The sequence below is a fragment of the Eleutherodactylus coqui genome, chromosome 9, assembly GCF_035609145.1.
Source record: "Eleutherodactylus coqui strain aEleCoq1 chromosome 9, aEleCoq1.hap1, whole genome shotgun sequence".
Classification (NCBI taxonomy): domain Eukaryota; kingdom Metazoa; phylum Chordata; class Amphibia; order Anura; family Eleutherodactylidae; genus Eleutherodactylus; species Eleutherodactylus coqui.
This window is the reverse complement of record NC_089845.1, coordinates 140,140,489-140,164,293: the sequence shown is the minus strand read 5'-3', so window position 1 is coordinate 140,164,293 and position 23,805 is coordinate 140,140,489. Positions and strand designations below refer to the sequence as shown.

The window sequence follows — 23,805 nt, the reverse complement described above, 5'->3', positions numbered from 1 at the left end:
AAATGTGTGACAATATACCCAGGCATGTATACATATTTCTTGCCTCAATATACTTAATAATATGCAATAATTAAAACAGGAAGCGCAGAACAGAAAACATGGTCTGTGATAATTCACTTCAGCAGGATTGACCCCGTTCATAGATTTAATGAGGCTTGATGGTAATAATTCCTGGGGGTTGGTAATTGGCCTGCTGACAACATCAGTTAAAATTAATTAGTGATAATTGGCTGCATACATCGCATATACCGAGTGCATACATAAATGGATACAAAAGTTTTGAGAGCTAAAAATATAGATATTATTTTCACTGCTGATAAGGCGTTATCTCCTTTTGTCACCTCAAAAAACAAAAGTTAAACTCTACCATCTGTCAGGATTCATACGGGATGAAGCTGTCGTAGACATTCCCTCTGTCAGGTGATAGTACCAGTCTCTTTACTACCTACTCTTCATATGAAGTCCTGACTCAATAGAGCGCTATGCTGGGTAAAGGTTGTATGCTCCTATTATGGTCTTTGATCCGTTTCCTGTACATTCAAAAAAGTTCACTTTAATCAGCAAACCCATCTAAAACTTATTAGGGCTCCTGCCCACGGGCGAATTTTCACTGCGTTCCTCTGGACCGCGGGGAACGCAGTGAACGCTCTCCATAGTGTTGCTATGGAAAGTGCAGCCCCCTGTCCATGAGCGGAGAATCATAGCAATTCTCCACTCGCGGCTGGCAAATTGCAGTATGTGTCAGATAGGCTCACCGCGGAGATCTGTCAGCTGGTTCCTGCTCCCCGGCGGTGGCTCGCCACAGGATATCGCAACGCCAGTGGACAGGCAGCCTAAATCTGTAAGTAATAGGCCTAGTTTTTGTCTTAAGGCCCAAGCAATTGTCATTGTCGCATTGCAAGACCCATAACTCGTTGACCTAGGCATATGAGGGCTTGTTTTTTGGAAAGTTTTATATATATATATATATATATAAATTTATTTTTTTTTTAGTCCCTGCAGGGGACTTGAAGATGTTGTCGTTCGATTGTTAGGATAGTACACTGCATTACTTATGTAGTGTATTCTACTAAGCCCATGACAGCAGCCTATTAGATTCTGATGGAGGCTGGGCCTAATAGACTGAGTTCTATGGCACAGAGGACTTTGTCAGGCCTCTAGCTGCTATAGAAACTCATTTGTATCTTGCCATCAGACTACTTGCAGTCATGCATGTTCTACTTTGGTGTAATTTGCATGCATGAGGTTCTGGGTGGGATTCCCTTGTGTCTGTTGGTTGTTTTGATCAGTGGGCAAAATATGTAAGCTCACAAGCCCACGTCAAGGGCCCAGAAGCATCAAGTTACGCCTCTGGTTCACACCTAATGTCTGAACACCTGTAAACAGACACTGAACACATCACTGATCAAAATAGCAAACAGACACAAAGGCATCCCATCCAGAACCTCATGAACGCAACTTACACCGAAACAGAACATGTATAACTCCAAGCACCAGAGTTTTGGGAGATAAATGGCAAAATGACCAGCACTCTCTAGTAAGAGGGGCAGGTACTTATGTGCACAAGGCCAATGGTGATTGGCTCCCTGGAGAACTCCACACCATCAACCATCCAAATCCACCACATCTGCAGTAGTGTGATCCTAGAAACCCGTAAAACTACATGTCCCAGGAGCACAACAAAACCTTCGCTCTATGTGCGGTGACAGTGACCACAAAATAACATCCAGAGCATAGTCCACTTTTTTTAGCCACTGTTTCTTTAAACTCAGCCTCTAAACATACTTTCCTGAAAATGTCACTTTTTTATTGTAGATTTAGAATTTATGTCTCATAAAATGTATTTCCTGCAGAACTCCGTCACCTTAAGGGATTTTTTAGCCCTTTAGTGACATAGCTTCTTTTATCCTTAAGAACCAGTAAATCATTTACCCTTTTGTGTTCCAGCAGTCATAATTCTCTTATTTGTTGGCCGATGTAGTTGTATGAGACCTTGTATGTAGAAGGACGAGTTTTAGTTTTTATACGTACTAATTTTGATTACATAATAACTTTTACTAATTTTTTTGCCGGAGGGGGCAATGAAAATAAGCTATTTCACCACTGTTTTTGGGAACTTATTTTTACAGCATTCGCCATATGAGATAAATATTATATTAATTTTATTCAATGGGTCATTACAATTTCGCCAAACACCATATTTATAAAGGTTTATTATGTTTTACTACTTTCGCAAAATATAAATCTTTTCTTTTTTTTTTTTCTAACAAAAGGACTTTTTTTGTTCTACTACATTCCAGGACCAGAACACTTTTATTTTTCCATTGACAGAGGGCTTGTTTTTTGTGGGATGACTTGTAGTTTTAATTTGTAATATTTTGAGGTATAAACATGACATTATGACCATTTTTATGCATGTTTAGGCCTTAGTCAGACAGGCGTTTTTAGCCGCGATTTGCGCATGCGTCCGGCGATTTTATAAAACCATTGCTTTGCAATGGTATCGGACACATGAGCGCTTTTTATGCGCTCGTCCGATAAATTATAGAACAAAAAATCGCAGATCGCACCGATCTGCGATTCCTGTTCTCTTCTCTATATGCGCTCAATGGGGCCGGCGGCAGCAGCGCCGACCCCATTGAGAACATATAGAAGACAAATCATTCTTCTCTGCCACAGCTGTAACAGCTGTGGCAGAGAAGAACGATGTTTGCCCATTGAATTCAATGGAGCGGCAATACAGCCGCTCCATTGAAAGCAATGGGCTGCCGGCGTGCGCGGGGTGAATTGTCGGGAAGGGGTTAAATATATAAACCCTTCCCTGCAATTGATCCTAAAATGTGTTAAAATAAAAAAAAATTGTATACTCACCTTTCCGCTGCAGCCGGAGTCCAGCCGCGGCCGCTGTCAGTTCTCCTGAACTGCTTCTTGGCACTATTCAGCCGGCGGGGCTTTAAAATCCCCGCCTGCTGAATGATCTGCCTCTGATTGGTCACAGCCTTGACCAATCAGAGGCTGAAAACACTCACACACCCATTCATGAATTCATGAATGGGTGAGTGACTGCTGCCTCTCAGCGCTGAGCCAATCAGGGGCAGGTCTGACTCACATCCATTCATGAATGGGTGTGAGTGAGGCATGCCTCTGATTGGCTCAGCGCTGAGCCAATCAGGGGGCAGGTCTGACTCACACCCCCTTCACACCCACTGCAGGACGGCTGCGCGGAGCTCCGGCTCCCGGCAGAAGGTGAGTATACAATTTTTTTATTTTTTATTTTAACACATTTTAGGATTAATTGCAGGGAAGGGCTTATATATTTAACCCCTTCCCGACAATTCATCCCGGGCTCGCCCGCAGCGCATTGCTTTAAATGGAGACGGCTCTATTGCCGTCTCCATTGAATGCAATGCGCTGGACAGCTCCGGCCCGTTTCTAATGAAACGCGGCTAGGAGCAGATTTTCGGGCGATTTGCGGGCGACTTGCGCGCACCAGTCACGCGATTTGCGGATGCGCATCCGTCATGCGATCCGCAAATCGCGCGAAAAAACGCCCGTCTGACTAAGGCCTTAAAGGGAGGAAGATTAAGAGAAATGACTATTTAGGTATTTTCTTTTTTTAAATGGAAGTTTCTGTGTTGGATAAAACATTTACTATTTCAAAGTATGGGTTGTAGTGGATGTGGTGATACTAATTCTATGCATTTTTTGTTCTTTTAGTTTTTCAATATTTAAAGTCTTCTGTAAGAGGAAAAAAAATAAAAATTACTGCAAAAACATTTAGATGCTGTAGTTAGCAATGGCTACAGCATCTGCAGGGTTAAACCGTGTAGAGGAATAATAAGACGAGCACGTACCCATCTTTTCACTCTTTTTTTTCTGGGGAAAAAAAGACCCCTATATGTGACAATGAGAGAGTAAATATGCTCTGTGATTGATCAGGAGTGAAACACAAAGAAAAGTCTATGTCTGTCCTCCCCTGGGACAGGGGAAGATACAAAAGTATCTACAGAGCACATGGAACATATAAACAAAGCTCTTACCATAATAGAGGACCAGGAAAATAAGAGGAGGAAGAATATCCATGATATATATTCTGCAATATAATATCATATGTGTATATACTGTATAATTCAATAAAGATTGTTTATTAGGGAATTAATCTTATCTGTACATTATAGGGTATACAGATAAATTATAGGGCTCCAATAGCATAACTCTATAGCATATCTTTAGGGAAGGTATAGGGCGAAATCAACACATATGGATTTACACAACTATGGCTGGGAATGTGTGCTGCGAAGCAGTTTGGTGACTGCCTTCTCCCACCACAGATCGATAAAAAGAAACTTACGTGAGTCCAGCTATAATGATATCCATCTACATTGAGCACCGGCATCACATACACATAGAGAAGGTCCAGGATTTTCCTCATAACTGGATCCGTTTTATAAGTATTAACTGCCTATGAATAAGAAGACTAATTCATTACCAACAAACTGTCAGTTTAGAGACTTTGTCTAGTGGTTAATCCTATAGAATACTGACAAACACAGTAACCACAGCAATATATCATACCTCCTTTACAAACCACTGACAAAATGCTGGTCCAATCCATTCTCTTGCATGAATTCCACAGTCAATCCACACTTCTCTCTTGGAGGACTTCTTAGTAGAAGACGGCTTGGCTCCCAGCTGAATGAAGAGAATTTCGATTTAGGTCATTTTGCATGAAAATTAGAAACTGAAACCTAGGGGTGAGTTTCCTGGCTGTCTTACACCAGTCTTTAGCACCAGTGAACTGGCGAAATATGTGCCAAATTCATGAAAAGGGGTGCGTCACTTAATAAGATTGGTGCATCTATGGCTGTCCATGTACCAGAAAGGCAAATCTCTGCCAGCTATCAGATGGCATAGAAATGTGCTATAATTTTACACCAGTTTCTGGTGTAAATGATAGTAAAGTAGGCAGCCTGGAGGAGACCCTGTTCACACCGAAGAACAGTAGACAGCCTCGCGAACGGGCCTTCTTTAAACAGTACTGGCCAGTCCTGTGGTTTCCCCATCGGTAAGTCTAGAAAAATACCCTCTTGAGGACTCCCCTTTTTGAGAGTCCTTTTACAGACACATAGATAAATTCCCACCTTGGATCACAGGATCGGTTGGGTCACCGGCAGTCGAAGCCAGACCCTAATAGATCAGAAAATGATGTGTTGAATCTGTGCCAAAGGCTCTGGATGTCAATGTGATCTTAGTGATAAGTTAATACAAGCAACATGTCAAAAGGTTATTAGAAGGAAAGCAATGCTTGGGTTTTCAGTTGAGCCACCAGTCAAGTCCTCTTACCTTGAGCACATACAATGGTCTTCCCTCATAGGATGTTCCCACGGAAAACATGTGCACAAGGTTAGAATGCGTTTTATTCATGTAATGCATCCACTTTACAATCTGGAAGCAAAGAGTAATAATACGATTACATTGCAGCACACTTTGCATTTAGAATGAGCCTTTTATAGAATTTATCGACACGTCCTACATTAACGGAACACATTGGCCCACATGCATCAAATGTGTTAGAGTCGAGTAGAGATGCAACTTTTTTCTGATCTGCACAATTTTTGGGGGACTTTAGAAATGGTTGCTTTGATAAATGTGTTTAACTTCTGGCTGACAAGGAAGCGTCACTCACGGTTCAATCAAGTTAAAAAAATGATCTACATGGTGCTAAAGACTCATTTCTTATATAAAATGTTAATATATGTGTTGCATAGCAGATTAGATTCACACAGGACGGAATCCCGCTGGAAATCTCGCCGTTTTACTGCAGCGAAGGACTGCAAGATTTCCACCGGGAAAGTGCAGTTTCAAAACCCACGACACCTAGCCGCGGGTTTTGCAGCGGCCTGTCCGCATGCTTTTCTGTTGCGGCCAGTGCTTCCATAGAGAGGAGACATGCTCTGACCGGGGAATCTGGCTTTGCTGCGACGGATTGGCCACATGGCTGGCTTATCGTGGAATTAGCGGCCACAGAGAAATTCCGCACAGAATTTCCGTAGCAAATCCACTCTGTGTGAACCCAGCCTTAGAGTTAACCGTGCTAGAAAAAAGGCGCAAGTACCTTGATAGTATGGACTCTGGCCTCTAGTCACACTCTAAACGTGCAAGCCAGTGGTCACATTAAATTTGAATTAGAGCAATTTTTCTAATTTGGACTAACGGTCCGAAAGAAGTCGCTTGTGTGAGTTAAACGATTCAAAGGTATAGTTTTTTAGTGTGAGAGTTTTGTCCATCACAGGGCTCTCTTACATGGGTGTTGTTTTCACGCAGACTAGGCGCGTTAAAAAAATTGCATCTACTGGAACCAATGGTTTCCTATAGCAACGTTCAGATGAAGGGATTTTAGACGTGCAAAAAACTTGCACCTTAAAAAGATAGGACATGTGTGGCTACAAGGTCCGTGCTGCGTGAAGAGATAGGACCTGACTAGAGATGAGCGAATGTACTCGGATAAGCACTACTCGTCTTGAAAGATTCGGGACGCGCTGCGGAGCGGGGAGCTGCAGGGGAGAGCGGGGAGGAACGGAGGGGAGATCTTTCTCTCCTTCTCTCCCGCCCGCTCTGCCCCGCTCCCCGCTGCGACTCACCTGTCAGCAGCGGAGCGTCCCGAATCTTTCAAGACGAGTACAGCGGTACTCGGATAAGGCACATTACTCGGACGAGTAGTGCTTATCCGAGTACGTTCGCTCATCTCTAGACCTGACCTATCTGTGGTGCGTAATACGCAGGAGTTTCAATTGACTCCTATGGGAGCTGAATAACACACATCACACAGCTCCCGATTGTGTGAACAGGCAATTTTACCACTATTTAAGTTCAGGACTTAATTACTGGAAATTGTCCATTCACGCTATTTTTTTACGCAGTTAAGCACGATTTTGCGCAAAAAACACCTGTGTGAAAGAGCCCTCAGAATCAGACTGAACTCAGACAGGAAAATCGCCTGTGTCAACGAGGACCAGACAGCTCTCCCAACAAGTCTGTTTTAGTACTTGTATTCCCCATAATCCTCTAATAATTCTGAAGCATCTGTCTGTTTAGCTCTGCATTCTGTGGTTCCTCTATAATTTCTTCTGGAAATATATGAATCAATTGACAACTGGGTGTTACCATTCTACTTGTTACTGAAGTGTGTCCTTACACACTCTGACCATGCCCTATGAGTGCTAACAGTGTCAGATCCATTGACCCTATTATCAATAGGAATGGTAACATTTCATTGTCAGTTTCTTCATACATTTCCAGGAGGTGTAACTGAGGGACAGCCCAATGCAGAGCTCTAAAGAGAGATGTTCCAGAAATATTTTATAGAGAGAGTAAAAGTATTCACTAACACCGACATGTCAGAAGACTATATGGAAATAGCATCCATTCCAATGAAGATGTGATGTCCGAGTGCTGCCCGATAATCTCATGTGCAACTTTTAAAATGCCGAGTATATAAACCCTCACTGACAATGTATTAAATTAAACCTGTGTTCATTCCTGGCTTAGGAGTCCAGTGGGCGGGGCTATCAGTGATTGGTAGCTATCTCTGTATGCACACTGATACAGAGAAGTGATAGGACCGCCCACAGGACTCCTAGGCCCAGAATAAGCAGAGGTTCAATGAATAAGTTATACTTAATTTTTTTCCCATGAAACTATGTATCAATCGACTGAGCCCCTCCTGCTGTGTGACACGCCGCCTGCAGATTGGACAGACTTTCAGCAAGACTGTTGAATATTTTCAATATTCTTTTAGCATATAAATGAATACTAATTTTTCTTACAATTACAGGGCCTTCACTAGTTTTGAGGACTATAAAGTTGACTTGCGCCTGGGTCTCTTCGAACCAGACAGACACTTGGAGTATTATAGACCGGCTTTCTGCTTGTTGTGTTACAGCAGCAGGCGAATGCAGACTGAGAAAGTTATAGTCAATATTCCTCTATGATCAATGGCATTAACAAAAGCGGAGTAGACAAAAACACAACAGGACACATTTACAGCCCATTAGTCACTTGACAAATCGGTATTTGCCATTACTATGACAGTAGATCCAGCCGCATTCACCGGCAGCAGAGGACAGTCAGGCCATGATAGGCGATGGGGAATGTAGACAGTTCTTGAAAACGTGGGGACGGAAGAAAGAAATAGGGTAAGGTGGTTTAAAGGTAACTGTCAGCTCCTGTGGGAGCCATAAAATGAAGCTATAGTCTCATAAGAGCTGAAACTCTGGATTTGGGGTCGTAGCTATAAGGGTCCCTTCTAGAGATGAGCGAGCATACTCGCTAAGGGCAATTACTCGAGCGAGCATTGCCCTTAGCAAGTACCTGCCCGCTCGGAAGAAAAGATTCGGGTGCCGGCGGGGGGTGGGGAGCGGCGGGAACGGAGGGGAGATCTCTCTCTTCCTTCCCCCCCCCCCTTCACGCCGGCAGCTGAATCTTTACTTCCAAGCGGGCAAGTACTCGCTAAGGGCAATGCTCGCTCGAGTAATTGCCCTTAGGGAGTATGCTCGCTCATCTCTAGTCCCTTCACAACGAGCTTATTTGCATGCGCAATACATACAGAATAGAATTCATTGATTTAAATAGGTTCATTCTTATTAGCCCTTTTTTGCGAAAATTAAAATAAAATGCAACATGCTCTATTTTTGTGCACAAAGGTCCCCATAGAAGTCTATGGGAGGTGCGCAAGTGCACACTCAATGCACAGTGCATTTCCACGGGAGCAAGAACACATCTGGAACTCATTAAGCTTTAAAATCACGATGGGGTTGTGCCCCGCGTCCATGTGAACCGGCCCTGCGAGCGCATAAAGGGTAGTAATAGGTGCGAAAATGTGCGCAAAAGCGCATAATTCATCATGCAAGCCTTTTTGCACACACGCTCGTGTGAAGGGGGCCCTTATAATCATCATCCTTGATATCCCTCCCCTGTTCACTCTGAAAGTCACTGCGGCATGCATCTACATAGGCTTTTGCACAGAATGAGAGCAGCACAGTGGGGAAACATCAAGGAGAGCAAGAATAATAGTCACATCCACGGATTTAGCGCTTCAGCTCCAACGAGTTCATAACTTCAGTTTATGGAGCTCAGAGGAGCGGATAGAGTCAAATAAAAACTTTAAGCAATACCGTAAAACCTCGTTAAGGTGGAAAACGGTCTCTAGTGGGTTGTCTTCTCAAGCCAGTCTACACTGTACTCTGCACAGTACTGGGAATAATACGTGGACTGAAACACGTTATTATATATTTATGCTTCTGTACGTTGTGTGTAGGCTTTAGTTAGATGATACACTTTCATGAGTCCAGCTTCCATGCTGACTATGGCAGGAACGTACCTCTTCCAGCAGATGATAATCTTCATAATCATATTTCGCCAGTGATCGTCGCTTCCTTCTAGATTTAGAATGATCCTGATCTTCAATCACATTCTGCAAATTCTGTACTAGAATACTGAAACAAATGATAATCACCCTGTATATACTTATGCAGTATACACATATACACAAATTAGCAATGCTGGTAGGCTGCGTGTAATTATACTACACCTTTAGGCCTTAGTCAGACGGGCGTTTTTTGGCGCGATTTGCGCATGCGCATACGTCCGGCGCTTTTATAAAACCATTGCTTTGCAATGGTATCGAACACATGAGCGCTTTTTATGCGCCCGTCCGATAAATTATAGAACAGAAATCGCAGATCGCACCTATCGCACTATCGGTGAGTGAGTGCTGCCTCTGATTGGCTCAGCGCAGGGACCAATCAGAGGCAGCTCTCACTCACACCCATTCATGAATTCATGAATGGGTGTGAGTGAGAGCTGCCTCTGATTGGTCAGGCTGTGACCAATCAGAGGCAGTTCATTCAGCAGGCGGGGATTTTAAATCCCCGGCTGCTGAATACTACAGAGAGCAGTTCAGGAGAACTGCCGGCCGGCCACGGCTGAACTCCGTCTGCCGGGACCAGGTGAGTGTATATATATATTTTTTTATTTTTACACATTTCTGGATGAATTGCAGGGAAGGGCTTATATATTTAAGCCCTTCCCGAAAATTCATCGTGAGATCGCCTGCAGCGCATTGCTTTCAATGGAGCCGGCTGTATTGCCGGCTCCATTGAATTCAATGCGCTGGACAGCTCCGGCCCGTTTCTATTGAAACGCGACTAGGAGCAGTTTTTTCGGGCGATTTTTTTCGGCCCCGGTCACGCGATTTGCGGATGCGCATCCATTATGCGATCCGCAAATTGCGGGAAAAAACGCCCGTGTGACTAAGGCCTTACACTATGGCTCCACTCAGGCTATGACCAAGACTGTTTAGCTAAAACGGTGGAAGTGAAGAAAACTGCGCTCCGTTATTTGAAATTTGTGTCTTGAACTGGAAATAAAGCTTTGCACTTCATTCCATTCTTGCCTGATGCTGGCGTGCTTCATGCTTGAACTTACTTCATCCAACATCTAGGATTGCCCCTTGCCTGGATGGCGCAGTGAAGTCAGGGCTGACTGAGTTTTTGTATACTATGGTCAGGAGGGGTATTGTTTCTCCTTAGGGAGACTGAAGAGACTTATAAGGCCATGCATGCTCTGCTGGGAAATATGCAAATGGCAAAATGGAACAATATCTCCATAGCACCACCTATTTGAAGTCAGCATTCCTGCAAATCAATGTCAGACTTTTTAACAAGCCTTGTAACAATGTTTGGAAATTGTGAACCAAAGCCAAAATCCATACACAGACAGCTGTTTCAGGGTGATTGCCCCTCACCAGTGTGCAGTAGGTTCCTGGCTTGGCTGGTGAGAGGTCTATGACGTGGGTCAGGAAGGGTATCATTTCTCCTTAGGGAGAGTACCTACCCTGTTTCCCTGAAAATAAGACATACCCTGAAAATAAGACTGATTTTCCAGAATTTTTGAGGATGCGAAATGATTTTTCAGGCTTTTTTAGGATGCTTGAAATATAAGCCCTACTCCAAAATTAAGCCCCGCTAACAGTTAATTAAAAAAGTCAATTTAAATAGTGTCCAGGCAGGTATACATGTAAAAAGTTAAACCTTTTTGAACAAAAATTAATATGACACTGTCTTATTTTTGGGGAAACACAGTAGTAGGTTGAGGAAAACTCATAAGGCTATCCATGTTAGTCTAAAAAGTCAGTTTATTTGACAATATACTTCATTACAGTGAAATAATATTTTTTTCCCCATTTTTCTACCTGCAGGCTTATGTAATTGTTGACAGACCAATGATGAGCCATCATAAAAACTAACTATAATTGTGGAATAAAAGGTACTGTATATAGGTAGGAGGGGGATGCAGCTGCAGGTTCTCTTTTTATATCTGTGAGACAGCATGTTGTGAGATAGAAGGGAGGAGTCATTGTTCAGACCACCCATGAGGATCAGGAACCTAAGCAGGACCTCTCACTCTTTATGGGACCTGTAGAAGCTGTATGGTATCTATGACCTGAGTGGTACCTATGCATTTGGTTCTAGAACTTGCTTCTGCAATAACTGACATGCAAAGAATAGCAGAAATATCTGAATGGTGTCATACAAGATCCAATAAATTCATTTTTACAGCTTTTTTAAATAAGCTAACCGAGAATGTAACGTTACACCGGCCTTCTGATGCATGGTAGAGTGCTCCACTCAGCAGAATACCTGCACAAACACATAAAGATAAATCGATTTATTTCCACCATCTTTCTATCACGCTGCTTTCTAATTGAAGTATGTTCTTTGTTTAATTACTCAATGGAAAAGCCGAGCATGTGGGGACGCTGGATACAATAAATCAATTTCACTGGCGTTAATTCAATCTGCGTCTCAGCGAATGTTTTCTTCAATATAAACAATAAACCTTCCCGGGAGGTAAAATGTGAGCGGAAATGGCGCTAGAATATCTTAGGTTTACGTTCTTTTATTCATAAATGTATTTTGTCAGTTAGAGCTGAAACAAGATGTAACAGTGATTATTTCCATGCAGCAGCGGGCGAGTCGTGTTCAGCAGGTATATCCAATGTGGGAGATTACTAAGTGAAATGCGGCAGAATTAGCGCTTCGTCACACAAGTGTGTTTGCGCACGCATAATTTGCATGAGCCATACGCAGAGGATAGAACCCATTGTTTTCAATAGGCTTTGCTTTTGCATGTGCATTGCATGCGCACAAAAAACACAAAACACAACATGCTCCATTTTGGTGCGCATTTGCGCACCAAAGGCATTATGGAAGTCTACAGGGGTGCGCAAATGTGCACCTGATACACACCCGATAAATTGTGTAATTTTTCAGGGAAATCAGCACACCGGGGACTAATTAAGGCTGCACAGCCCTTTAAAAGGGCAAGGGTGTGTCCTGCACCAATGCAAACAGTCCCCGACAGCGCATAAAGTACAATAAAAAGTGTGATGCCGTGACCTTTACTGTGCAAAAAGTCGTGCTATCACATGCATTGTTGCACTTATCCTCGTGTGAAGAAGCCCTTCTGATACAAAATTCACAGCTAAAAATCACATTCATTTAAAAATGTCTAAAAAAGGACCATGAGATAGAAAAGGGGTGAAGCAAACCCGATGTGTATGAGGGTTCGGAGCCCGGAGCTGAAGAGAAAAGAGGGTGGATTTGTGTGAAAACTAAGGAAGCGCTGCCGACCAGTGAAATCAACGGGAGCCGTGCCTGCAGTTACAAGCGACAGCCACTATGCCTGGGTTGGGCGCGGAGGCTTCCGCACCGACCTCAGTGTATTTTCGGCGCTGACAGCATGGCAAGCTCAGCTGATCGGTCGAGGTCCCGACAAACGGACCCAGGCCGATCAACTATTGATAACCTATCCTGGTGATAGCTCATCAATAGTATTTCACTGGAAAACCCCTTTAAAGTGGGGGTTTGAGTACTTTTTAACTCTTTTTAAAAATATTTTTATTTTGTGGGACTTGAAGTTCATAACTTTAGATAATTTGTATAATACACTACAATACTGCAGTATTGCACTGCATTATATTGTATATGAAGCTCAGCCTAAGGCATCTTTCACACGAGCGCATATCAGCCGTCCGTTTTCACGGGCGGCTGATATATGCTGTGATCTGATGCATTGGATTCCAATGCAGCAGATCACATGGCCGCATTACTGAGACGTAAAAGCACCCAGCCGGCCAATATAGCGCCAGGCATTTTTACGTCAGGCCCAAAAGATAGTCCTGGAACTATGTTTTAGGCCAGAATACGTCGGCCGCTGCATGGGCTCTTCCCCCTGTGCAGGCTCACCATTCTTCTCCTCCCCGCTGTATATCTGCAATCGGAAGGGGCTGGGGTGGGGATAAGCTCCCGCCCTCTCCCTGCCCCTTGTCCATAGCCACCAATGGGAGGAGGCGGGACGGGTCAGCGTTTAGCTCCGTCCCCGCCCTGCCCCCTTCCATTGCAAAGAATGAGTGGGGAGGATAGGACAGGTAAGCCTGTGTTGGGGAGGGAGGGGAAATTTGCGACGGCATGGTGAGCTCAATGCATATGCACCGGGCCCCATGCCGTGTAAACGGGTGCACAAATGTTAGATTTGTGCGCCCATTCAAAAGCTTCTGATGGAAGCGTATATTTGCTGGCCGTGAAAACGCTGGCCAATATGCACTCATGTGAAACAAGCCTCAGGCTGAGCCCCATAGAACGGTATGGATGACAAACCCAAATGCTATCTTCAAGCCTCTTGGTGGCGTAGCCACCCATCGGAATGCCGTGATCACATCATGGGGGTCTGATGGTGACAAAGAGAGCCCCTTCTCTCTGTCCGCCTCTTCTGTGCTGCGGTCGCATGTAAAGGGCTTAAACAGCAGGGATCTCATTTTTTTACGATCCTCGCCATTAGAGCAATTGGCAGACTGTCATCAGACACCTTCCCATGCCAGGCTTCTGATGCAGTGCCATAAAAAGGCGTATGCATCGGAGTAAAGCTGCTTACCAGACAATGTAAAAAGGCATATTAAATGCACCAAAATATGTATGTCCAGCTTTGGCATAAAACAACTGGCTACATACTACTGACATCCTTACATATGATAAACAGATGCAGCTAAATATTGCCTTTTTCTCTTAGGAAATACTTACTTATTTCTAATATTGATTATTTCTTAAAACTTTTCATTCTTTTGTGATCTGCCTCCAGGGGGCACTATTGTTTTTGCTGTCTATCTTTATACTGGGAGGCAGAGATGCTTGGTATTTAGAGAGAAATGTCTTGTTATGTTGCTGACTGTCTATTTGTACGTATACAAAAATTAACAAGTAGCGATAGCAGCACCCTAGTTTTAGTTAATATAGTTTTTGGGAAATTCCAAAAAGTGCGTACATTCTTACCTGTGCTCTACGTTGGCTCGTCTCAGGTATGTCAGCAGAGCATCGGCACTCGTATTGGATATGTGGACATCAGTGATGGTGTTATTCAGGATGTTCCCAAAACTGCTGGGCTGCCACAGATCAACCTGCAGTGCAGGAACTAACCTGTAAATTATATTCATGTGATGGACACAAGGACACAGTCATATGCATTGTATGGTATTGCCATTATGGAGAACCAATATCACTCATGGACTGACCACTGTATAGGACATGCTGATATGCCTTAGGGAGATATAAAAAAAAATCGCTCCCCTTTCCAAAATATCTCTATTAATGCATTCTTATAACATAGGCCAAGTTCATGTACAACTTATTGGACCCCAAAAGAGTATTAGTAGCATAAGGCCTTCCTTCATACTTTTCAACCAATCAACTGGTTCAAGAATGTAAAAACCGCATCATGTTTCCTTGTGTCATTTGGCCAGATACCCTTAGAGGAAACGTTTTTAATACAAGCATTTTAATACGCTTAAAGGGATTCTATCGTCAGGTTCATGCTGCCAAAACCATGGGTACGGTGAGCCGGCGATAGGGATGTCTGTTGCCCCATTGGTGTTTCAGAATACTTACGCTTTGAAGTCTGATTCAGAGATGAAATCCAAGTCAGGGGGGCAGGCTGTGTCAGTCTCTCTTTGCCCTTTGCATGAAGACTGACAGCTGTCCTCTTATACACAAGCAAGGAGAGAGATGTCTACATGCAACGGGTGGGAAGCGACCAGTGTGGCCCACCCCAGTGACTCGAAGCTTGGCTCTGAGTCAAACTACAAAGTGTAAGTATTTTGTAATGCAGCAAGTTTTTAGAATATTATACCCATGGGGGCAACAGACTTCTGTGTCCTGGGTTCATGCTGCCCGCTGTTCAGGTAGTATGAACCTGATGACAGAATCCCTTTAAGGGGCTCAAGTCTTTTAACATAACTAGATTGACCTGATGAGTGCTAAGCGAACATAAAATGTTTGGGAAAATGGTTGTAAATGTTTTAAGAACTGTCAAGCCAAGGATTTGGCTTGGACTGTTCGCCATCCACGACTTGGTCTTCCACGTTTTAGGAACATGGCAACAGTCAGACTGGTAAGTACTTGATATGAACGACCCTAAGCAACACCTGACCCTTCCTTGCAGCGCTGTTGGTTGAAGCAAAACAGCACTGCTAAACTTAACATAGGAGCTTTGACCTGGCCTGACAGTCAATCAATGTATCAAACCCAAATTTTATGATTTTACAGCAGTGGTGAGGATGTAACAAATCTAATGACACCAAATGCATCCACCAAAGGTCATGCAAAAGGGTCAAAGTGTGGTGCACGAAAAAGCCTGTAGGCTTTATTAAATTAGATGTGGCGCATCGTGGGCCATTTGTGTGCTTCAAACAGAATATCAGATTTGCACTTTAATTTATGCCAATTTCTTGTATTAAATATAGTAAATCCATCAAGCCATGGGTGTCCAGTAGGCTGATTAGAGATGCTGCTGGAGTGCTGAAACCAGAGAGCAGCTCCAGAGGCTGTTGGAAGAACACCAGGATCTTCAGGAACTAGTACAGAGGTGCAACGACTTTCAGTGAAGTTGTCACCAGGGCACAACGATCTGCTGAACAGATGGAGTCAATGCTGAGTCTGCAACTCCAAGGAAGACACCTGAACAACCACACCGATTTCCAGAAACCATAGTCAAGGAATGCTCCTGCCTCCAGATTTGCTAGAACTGGCTAACAACAATACTTCCATTCAATTGATGTAAGTGAGGCCGGCCTCAAAAAAAGCTATGGGTGTGCACGCTACTAATGATTGGGGGGTTAGCAAGCAGGACTGCTGCACTTTTGCACTACTAGTTACATGAACAATAGGGATTTATCTAAGGCTCAGCAAGCTAGAAAGTAAGTATTATTGAGACTTTGACTGTGGTCAAGTCAGAAAACCTATATACCAGTAGAGTTTAGGTAAACTGTTTCCAGAAACCACAAAGCACGGAGGGGCATACCTTTATTAATGGACTGTGAATGTTAATTCGCCTTTTCAATGGTCTGCTACCATTTGCTGAAATTTGAGTTACCTTGTTAATATCGAGTGTTGCCAACACTATGATTATTTCACGCAAAGTGTTATTTTGTATTAGGCATATAGTAATATTCAGAAGCCTAAGGCCTCATGCCCACGGCCGTGTCAGACTCCACCAGTGGAATATTGCAGCAAAGTCAGAAACGGCGCCCCACAAAGACCCCATACTCACCTCTCCAGATCCGCCATGAGAGTCCCATCCGGCGAGCTGCCGTGCATGCGCAGTGCAGCGCATTACGCACCAGCAGTGGACGGTGACGCGTTCGCTGTGGGAGGCGATGCGTAATCATGTGATAGTTCTGCTGTGCTCACACACGGCAATAGAACATGCTGTGATTTCTTTCACACTGCAGAATTCCGTGGGAGAATTCCGCAGTGTAAACATTGCAAGGCAGAAAGCTATTAGGTTCGATAGAGCCTAACAGCTGCGGAATAACGTTTCACGCGGCAGAAATCCGTTCGTTGGCATTAGCCCTTAACTAGTTATAATTAGGATTAATGTTACAGTAAGTGTTAATGCTGCACTGCTCGCCGGACGGGACTCTCGTGGCAGATCTGGAGAGGTGAGTATGGGGTCTATGCGGGGTGCCGTGTCGGACTGCGCTGCGATTTTCCGTTGGTGGAGTCTGACACGGCCGTGGGCATGAGGCCTAACACTTGCATTGTTTTCTAAAATAAAAATGTGATAATATTGTAACTCCATCTTCTGCATCGTATCCTGGAACCTGTGTCCTATACCACCAGCCACAGCACACAGTCACCGGTCTGTTTGTGGCTACACTGAACTACAGATGTGATTCTTTACTGGACTTACAACGCAGAAACCTCAGACTTGACAAGCCGTTTGCTGTGAGAAGCCTGGGCACATTCTTACTGAAGATCAAGCCTTGTCAGCAGGCTACGCATAAACTCTCCAGGATCTAGAAGCAGCAACATTATATCCTTGAAAACATTATTAATTATGCAATATGCACGCTTATGCTTTATTCTTTCAGTGTACTTAATGTGAACCTGTCAAGTGATATCTGCTGCCTCATCTGTGAGCAGTATATCTGAGATATAGAGGTTAATATGATGTGGAATGGAGTAAAAAGCAAAGATTCCTAGGAGAGATAGAGCGAGTCCTACAGTAATGTCCCCAACCACACACAGTGACTTACAGCTATAGGCCGTGCTCAAACATGAGCATGACAGTATTGCAAAACACAAGCGTGGAATATACTGTATCAATCTCCCATAGGCGGCCATGTAACCGCTCACACAAATTGCACAAAATCCATGTACAAGAAAAGTTGCAGCATGTTCTATCTTGGCTTGTATTATGCACACATACACGGCAAGATAGTGCATTGCATACTGGCTGCGCGTATCTCTTGCAGCGGCACGCTGTGAGTTATGCTCGTATGAGCTTGGCCTTATACTGCAGTCAATATGTGTGGGTGCAGTAATCTGGACTCTTAGGCTTAATGCCCACGGACGGGTTTCTGCCGCGTTGCACGCAGTGGAAATCGGCGGCATTATCCCGCAGCTATTAGGTTCTATAGAACCTAAAAGCTCAATGTTCTAATTGCCACTGAAAAACGCACGGCCGGCTTCCATTGTAGTCAATCGAAGACGTCCATCACACGATACTTCCACTGCTAGCACAGGTCGGGATCCGGAGAGGTGAGTAGGAGGTCTTTGTGGGGCGCCATGTCGGATTCTGCTGTGATATTCTGCTGGCGGAGTCCGCCCCAGCCGTGGGCGTGAGACCTTACTGTCTCTTCTAGAAGACCTGTCAGGATTTTGGATTTACTTGGCCTTTTACTCAGAAATTCTTTTTGAAATTACATACACTACTGGTCAAAATTTTTTCCAGTTTTTATTGGCATTTACACAGTTTAATGTATGAATACAAATAATGGATAACTTTTAGAGATGAGCGAGCATACTCGTCCGAGTTTGATGCTCGTTCGAGTATTGGGGTGCTCGAGATGCTCGTTACTCGAGACGAGCACCACGCGGTACTAGTCTCGATTAAACGAGCACTGACCATTGAATTCAATGGAGCTGGCAATACAGCCGGCTCCATTGAAAGCAATGGGCTGCCGGCGAGCGCGGGATGAATTTTCGGGAAGGGCTTGAAAATATAAGCCCTTACCTGAAAATTATCCTAAAATGTGTAAAAATAAAAAAAAAATGTATACTCACCTTTCCGCTGCAGCCGGAGTTCAGCCGCGTCTGGCCGGCAGTTCTCCTGAACTGCTCTGAGTAGTATTCAGCAGTCGGGGATTTAAAATCAGCCCGGGTCTGGCGCATATACATCAAGCCCGGATTGCCATTGGGCATGGGGAGAGAGTTTAGCTCTGGCAAGGGGAGGGGATGACACGGGGGCTAGTGTGCTATGCTCCTGCCCCTTTTCGGGTGCCAGCAATGGGAGGGGCGGGAGCTTAGCAGCTAGCTCCCGCCCCATCCTGCCCCCTCCCATTACAACCAGCCAGCAAGTGGCGAGAGGAGAAAGGAAGGGGGTAGGAGTTTAGCAGACATGCTGCTAAACTCCCTCCCACCTCCCTTTTTTGGCAGCTACCATAGGCTCCCATAGGAGTCTATGGGAGCCGCCATCATATTCCAGCCAGAAGATAGTTCCTCAGCTATCTTTCCTAGTCAAAGTAAAAGCACATGCCCCAATTATCTACGAAGCGCAACGTCCGCTAGGAAAATCTGATAGAGAAAATTATATACACATGTGCTAATCATGTCATCATATGGCAACAGGTGTATCATGGTAACAATGGCTCCACACATAGAACAAAAACCAGGCAAGTAGAACTCCTAAAATTATAGCTGGCAGGATTGTATCCCAAGAGGCATTTCATGCCTCTGTTATTACATATACAGATACGGCCCCCCACCAACTAGACAAAAAAATTCCAAGGTTGTAACACCAAAACCCCATGTTGGGATAAAGGAGTAAATACTCACTAGACAAAAACTAGTTCTCATAAATATATAATTGGGTATGTTTAACCTTATGTAAAAACAATATCCCTATGATGCCCCAATATCTATCAAAGATTTGGCTAGCTGTGAGTGCAATGTAAGCCAACACAGTCTGGTGTGCCATGAAAAGGTATAATACCCCCAACATGAAAGATACATATAAAATAAGAGATACAAATCATAATGTCGATGTTTATATAATTTATGATTGTATATCGCCTTTGCAAAAGTGGCAAAACGAATCCTATTCCTATCCCTATATGACTGTCATGGGAATCATAAAATGCCCAAAACCTCCTAAGGCCTTAGTCCCACGGGCGTTTTTTCGCGCAATTTGCGGATTGCATGACAGATGCACATCCACAAATCACGTGACCGGGGCCAAAAAAAATCGCCCGAAAAATCTGCTCCTAGCCGCGTTTCATTAGAAACGGGCCGGAGCTGTCCAACGCATTGAATTCAATGGAGCCGGCAATACAGCCGACTCCATTGAAAGCAATGCGCTGCGGGCGAGCGCGGGATGAATTGTCGGGAAGGGCTTAAATATATAAGCCCTTCCCTGCAATTCATCCAGCAATGTGTAAAAATAAAAAAAATATATATACTCACCTGGTCCTGGCAGACGGAGTTCAGCGCGGCCGGCCTGCAGTGGGTGTGAAGGGGGTGTGAGTCAGACCTGCCCCTGATTGGCTCAGCGCTGAGCCAATCAGAGGCAGCACTCACTCACACCCATTCATGAATTCATGAATGGGTGTGAGTGAGACCTGCCTCTGATTGGCTCAGCGCTGAGCCAATCAGGGGCAGGTCTGACTCACATCCCCTTCAAACCCACTGCAGGCCGGCCGCGCTGAACTCCGTCTGCCGGGACCAGGTGGGTATATATATATTTTTTATTTTAACACATTTCTGGATGAATTGCAGGGAAGGGCTTATATATTTAAGCCCTTCCCGACAATTCATCCTGCGCTCGCCGGCAGCCCATTGCTTTCAATGGACAAACATCGTTCTTTGCCACAGCTGTAACAGCTGTGGCAGAGAAGAATGATTTGTCTTCTATATGTTCTCAATGGGGTCGGCGCTGCTGCCGCCGGCCCCATTGAGCGCATATAGAGAAGAGAACAGGAATCGCAGATCACAGATAGGTGCGATCTGCGATTTCTGTTCTATAATTTATCGGACGAGCGCATAAAAAGCGCTCATGTGTCCAATACCATTGCAAAGCAATGGTTTTTAAAAATCGCCGGACGCATGCGAATGTGCAAATCGCGCGAAAAAACGCCCGTCTGACTAAGGCCTAAGACTACAGTGTTGTACGATTGTATCTATGAATGACATATTGTAACTAACTTAGCCATAGAATACCCCCCATGCAGCTAGATTACACCCCAAAAGTCTAATACCATAGAAATATTAACAAAGAAAGCCGTATTTAAGATAAACAAGTAGGTCGCCACAGTAGAGGATTAGTTCCACAGGGGGTATAGAACAATAGCCACATGTAAGACCAAGTGTGCCCCAAAGGCAACCAGTGATGCCACAAACAGGACCAAATATATAGGGAAGAGGCACAGTTTTAGTCCATACAAATGTTGCATATTCACGGACTGAGACTAAATATGCCCATGTTAACCCTTTCCAATCCACTGTCTGACCTCTGAAGACATTATGATTTAAGGCTATATAGCTTTGATGCTGAAAGACGTCCATCGGGGTTCTCTTACTGTATATTGCCAGCCTCTCTGCTGTCGGAGCCTATCCAACGTGTCACCTCATGCAGTACTGGCTTTAGCCAGCATATAGCGCCATTGTATAATGGCAGAAAAAGAGTAAGCCCCCTAGCAAAACCAGGATACAAATTGGATTGGAAATGGTTAATGAGCCCTTAGGCAGTTCTTTCTAATAAACTAACAGGAAAGCGATTGGTATACACAGTGAAGAACTGCTACTGTTCTACCCAATAAGCCCCAGTAGAGAATAAAACCATTGTACAATAGCTAATAAGCCAATACACAGGCTACATATCCTCATCTACAATAGGTGTCCTAATTATAGATTAGCTATTCACGATTTCATACATCTCTGCCCGTACAATTAGTACAAGTCTAAAACTGTGAAACAAGTCATTTTGCTTATGATGACTTAGTCAGTCTGATAATTAGTCCTGCTCTGTGATAATCCCAGCGCCCGCGGTGACCACATACTGAGCACTTTATCTATGTTGGCTTTTTACTTTGCAAATTTGACTTCAGTAAAGGTCAGGCACCTGTATAATAACATTACAAATGAAGCTCTTGCCCTTTCCTGTTATGTCTGACATTTTGTCAGGAACTTTAACCAACTATAGAATTATAGATAATTTAGCCAACACAAATGAAAGAAGTCTTCGTACTGATCTTTTTTCTGGCCAACATCTTGTACTAAGCATACGTTGAAAGATATGGCACATCTAAAAAAACACTTTCTTTCCTGATGACTACCATTTATAATGTAAATGGTAAAAGGGTCAGTAATAGCTTACGGAAACTATGTGAGTCACTCTTACTGGTCACCATGCTGTAGACGTCCGTGAAAGAGGCTGCATTACATAATTCTCAGCAATTCCTCCATTCTGCCAAGAGGATATCTACAAGACAGGCATGATGGGCCCTGTTCTTCTCCAGATTAAATTTCATTGTATTCTACCGTCCAGGTTCCCGAAATGGCAAGGTAGATGCATTGTCCAGGATATTTTCAGAGCCTGAAGAGAAGTTAAATACAGACCACACAATTCTGTCTTCAAAGAATTTAGGTATCTTGAATTCAAAGGACCTCCTAACAAAGTTTAAAGTAGGCTACAAAAATGACTCTTTTCTGAATTGTCCTTCTAAGGACGTGAAGCTCTCTTTTGAGAATGGACTTTGGACAAAGGGACATCAATTATATGTTCTTGAAGCTGGTCAACTCGAAGTCCTCTTATTAGTCCACATCTCTAAACTTGTCGGTCACCTTGGGGTCATAAAGACCTTGGAACTTCTACTTTGCTTTTTCTGGTGGCCCGACTGCAGGAAGGATGTAAAGATGTAGGTTACCTCTTGCAAGGTATGTGCTCGGAATAAGACACCACGAGCTCGCTCTCTTGGTTTGCTACATCCAGGCCCATGGACTTTCAATCACAGTCCAACGCCAAACTGAGAGAACAAATTAGATTATGGAGCAGTACCATCGCTGCTTCATGTCCCATCTCCAGGATGATTGGATGGACTACTTATTGACTGCGGAGTTCACATATAATAATAATAAACACAGTTCTACCACCCAGACTCCGTTTACTGTATGTATCCTGCCTTTATTCCTGGCCTTCCTATCAATAATCTACTGCTGACTGTCACCCAGAGACTGACAGCACTGACTAGAGTATTTATTCTCCAGTGACCGACATGGCTACTATACCTGCGGCTCCAATCCAGTGTTGGTAAGGCATAACACTTGCTGTGAGTTCTCTATCATCTAGAACGAGGTAGGTCCCTAGATTTCAGCACAGGATTGACCCTATCATGATGATCACCCTTAGGTTTTCCTGGGATTAGTTGTCTCGTTAGTATAGGGACCTGGAAGACAACGAGGACCCTTGAAGTCGGGATTATGGGCTTAAGTATCTTGGCTAAAATACGAACTAATTCCTTGTACATTCTATAGTTATCCCATCTGGCTATGTGTGCAGGTATGCAGGTGAGTGTTTTGAGTGTTTGTCAGTCAGTGTGTTATGTCTGTCCATGAGTTACGTCTGCTGTTTCTGAGTTTTCCTGGCGGCAGGTTTCATGTCCAGTCTACAGTTCCGCAGTTTGCGTGCCCGTAAGACTCTGCTGAATGTTCATGTCCCAGTTTGACATTACAATAGGTCTTGCCCTATCTTTATCGCATGTAGTATTAACTGTGTGCAGAAAAGATAAGGTAAGTTCTATCTTTTCTTACCTGTGCTATTAATGGGTGAGAATACCGCTAATGAAAATGAAACCATTTAAATCAATGATTTCGTCCCATTGTGCGTCTGTGATTTTCACAGACGCGTAATGGGTCTAAATCACGCACATCTGAAGAAGCCCTTGTATTGTAAAGGGGTAATGGGCTGTTATATGATATTTTTGTTTGCTGTGAAATGTGGCATTCCTATTTCTTTAATAGATATAGATAATAGGGCCTGGAGGAATAAAGCGATAGGAGGAGTACCTGGGTGTGTTCTGTCGTGTCCTGTGTCCTATGACCAGAGTCCAGGGAGAGGCTGGGTATACAGCGATATAATGAGGGAGAGTGAGCAGCATAGGGGACTCTCCAGGATCATGCTGCTTATACCCCATAGGAT

General features: G+C 43.9%; 1 protein-coding gene across 1 annotated transcript in view; it reads right to left on the bottom strand.

The window, feature by feature from the left end:
- CPA6 (carboxypeptidase A6) overlaps positions 1-23,805 on the bottom strand; it is a 176,221-nt gene that overhangs the window by 22,483 nt on the left and 129,933 nt on the right. Inside the window, exons 3-7 of the mRNA XM_066578562.1 lie at positions 14,388-14,512; positions 9,380-9,494; positions 5,344-5,445; positions 4,576-4,692; positions 4,352-4,462 (exon numbers count right to left, since the gene is read on the bottom strand). Coding sequence (XP_066434659.1) covers positions 4,352-4,462; positions 4,576-4,692; positions 5,344-5,445; positions 9,380-9,494; positions 14,388-14,512 — 570 coding nt within the window. The remainder of the gene's footprint in view (positions 1-4,351; positions 4,463-4,575; positions 4,693-5,343; positions 5,446-9,379; positions 9,495-14,387; positions 14,513-23,805) is intronic.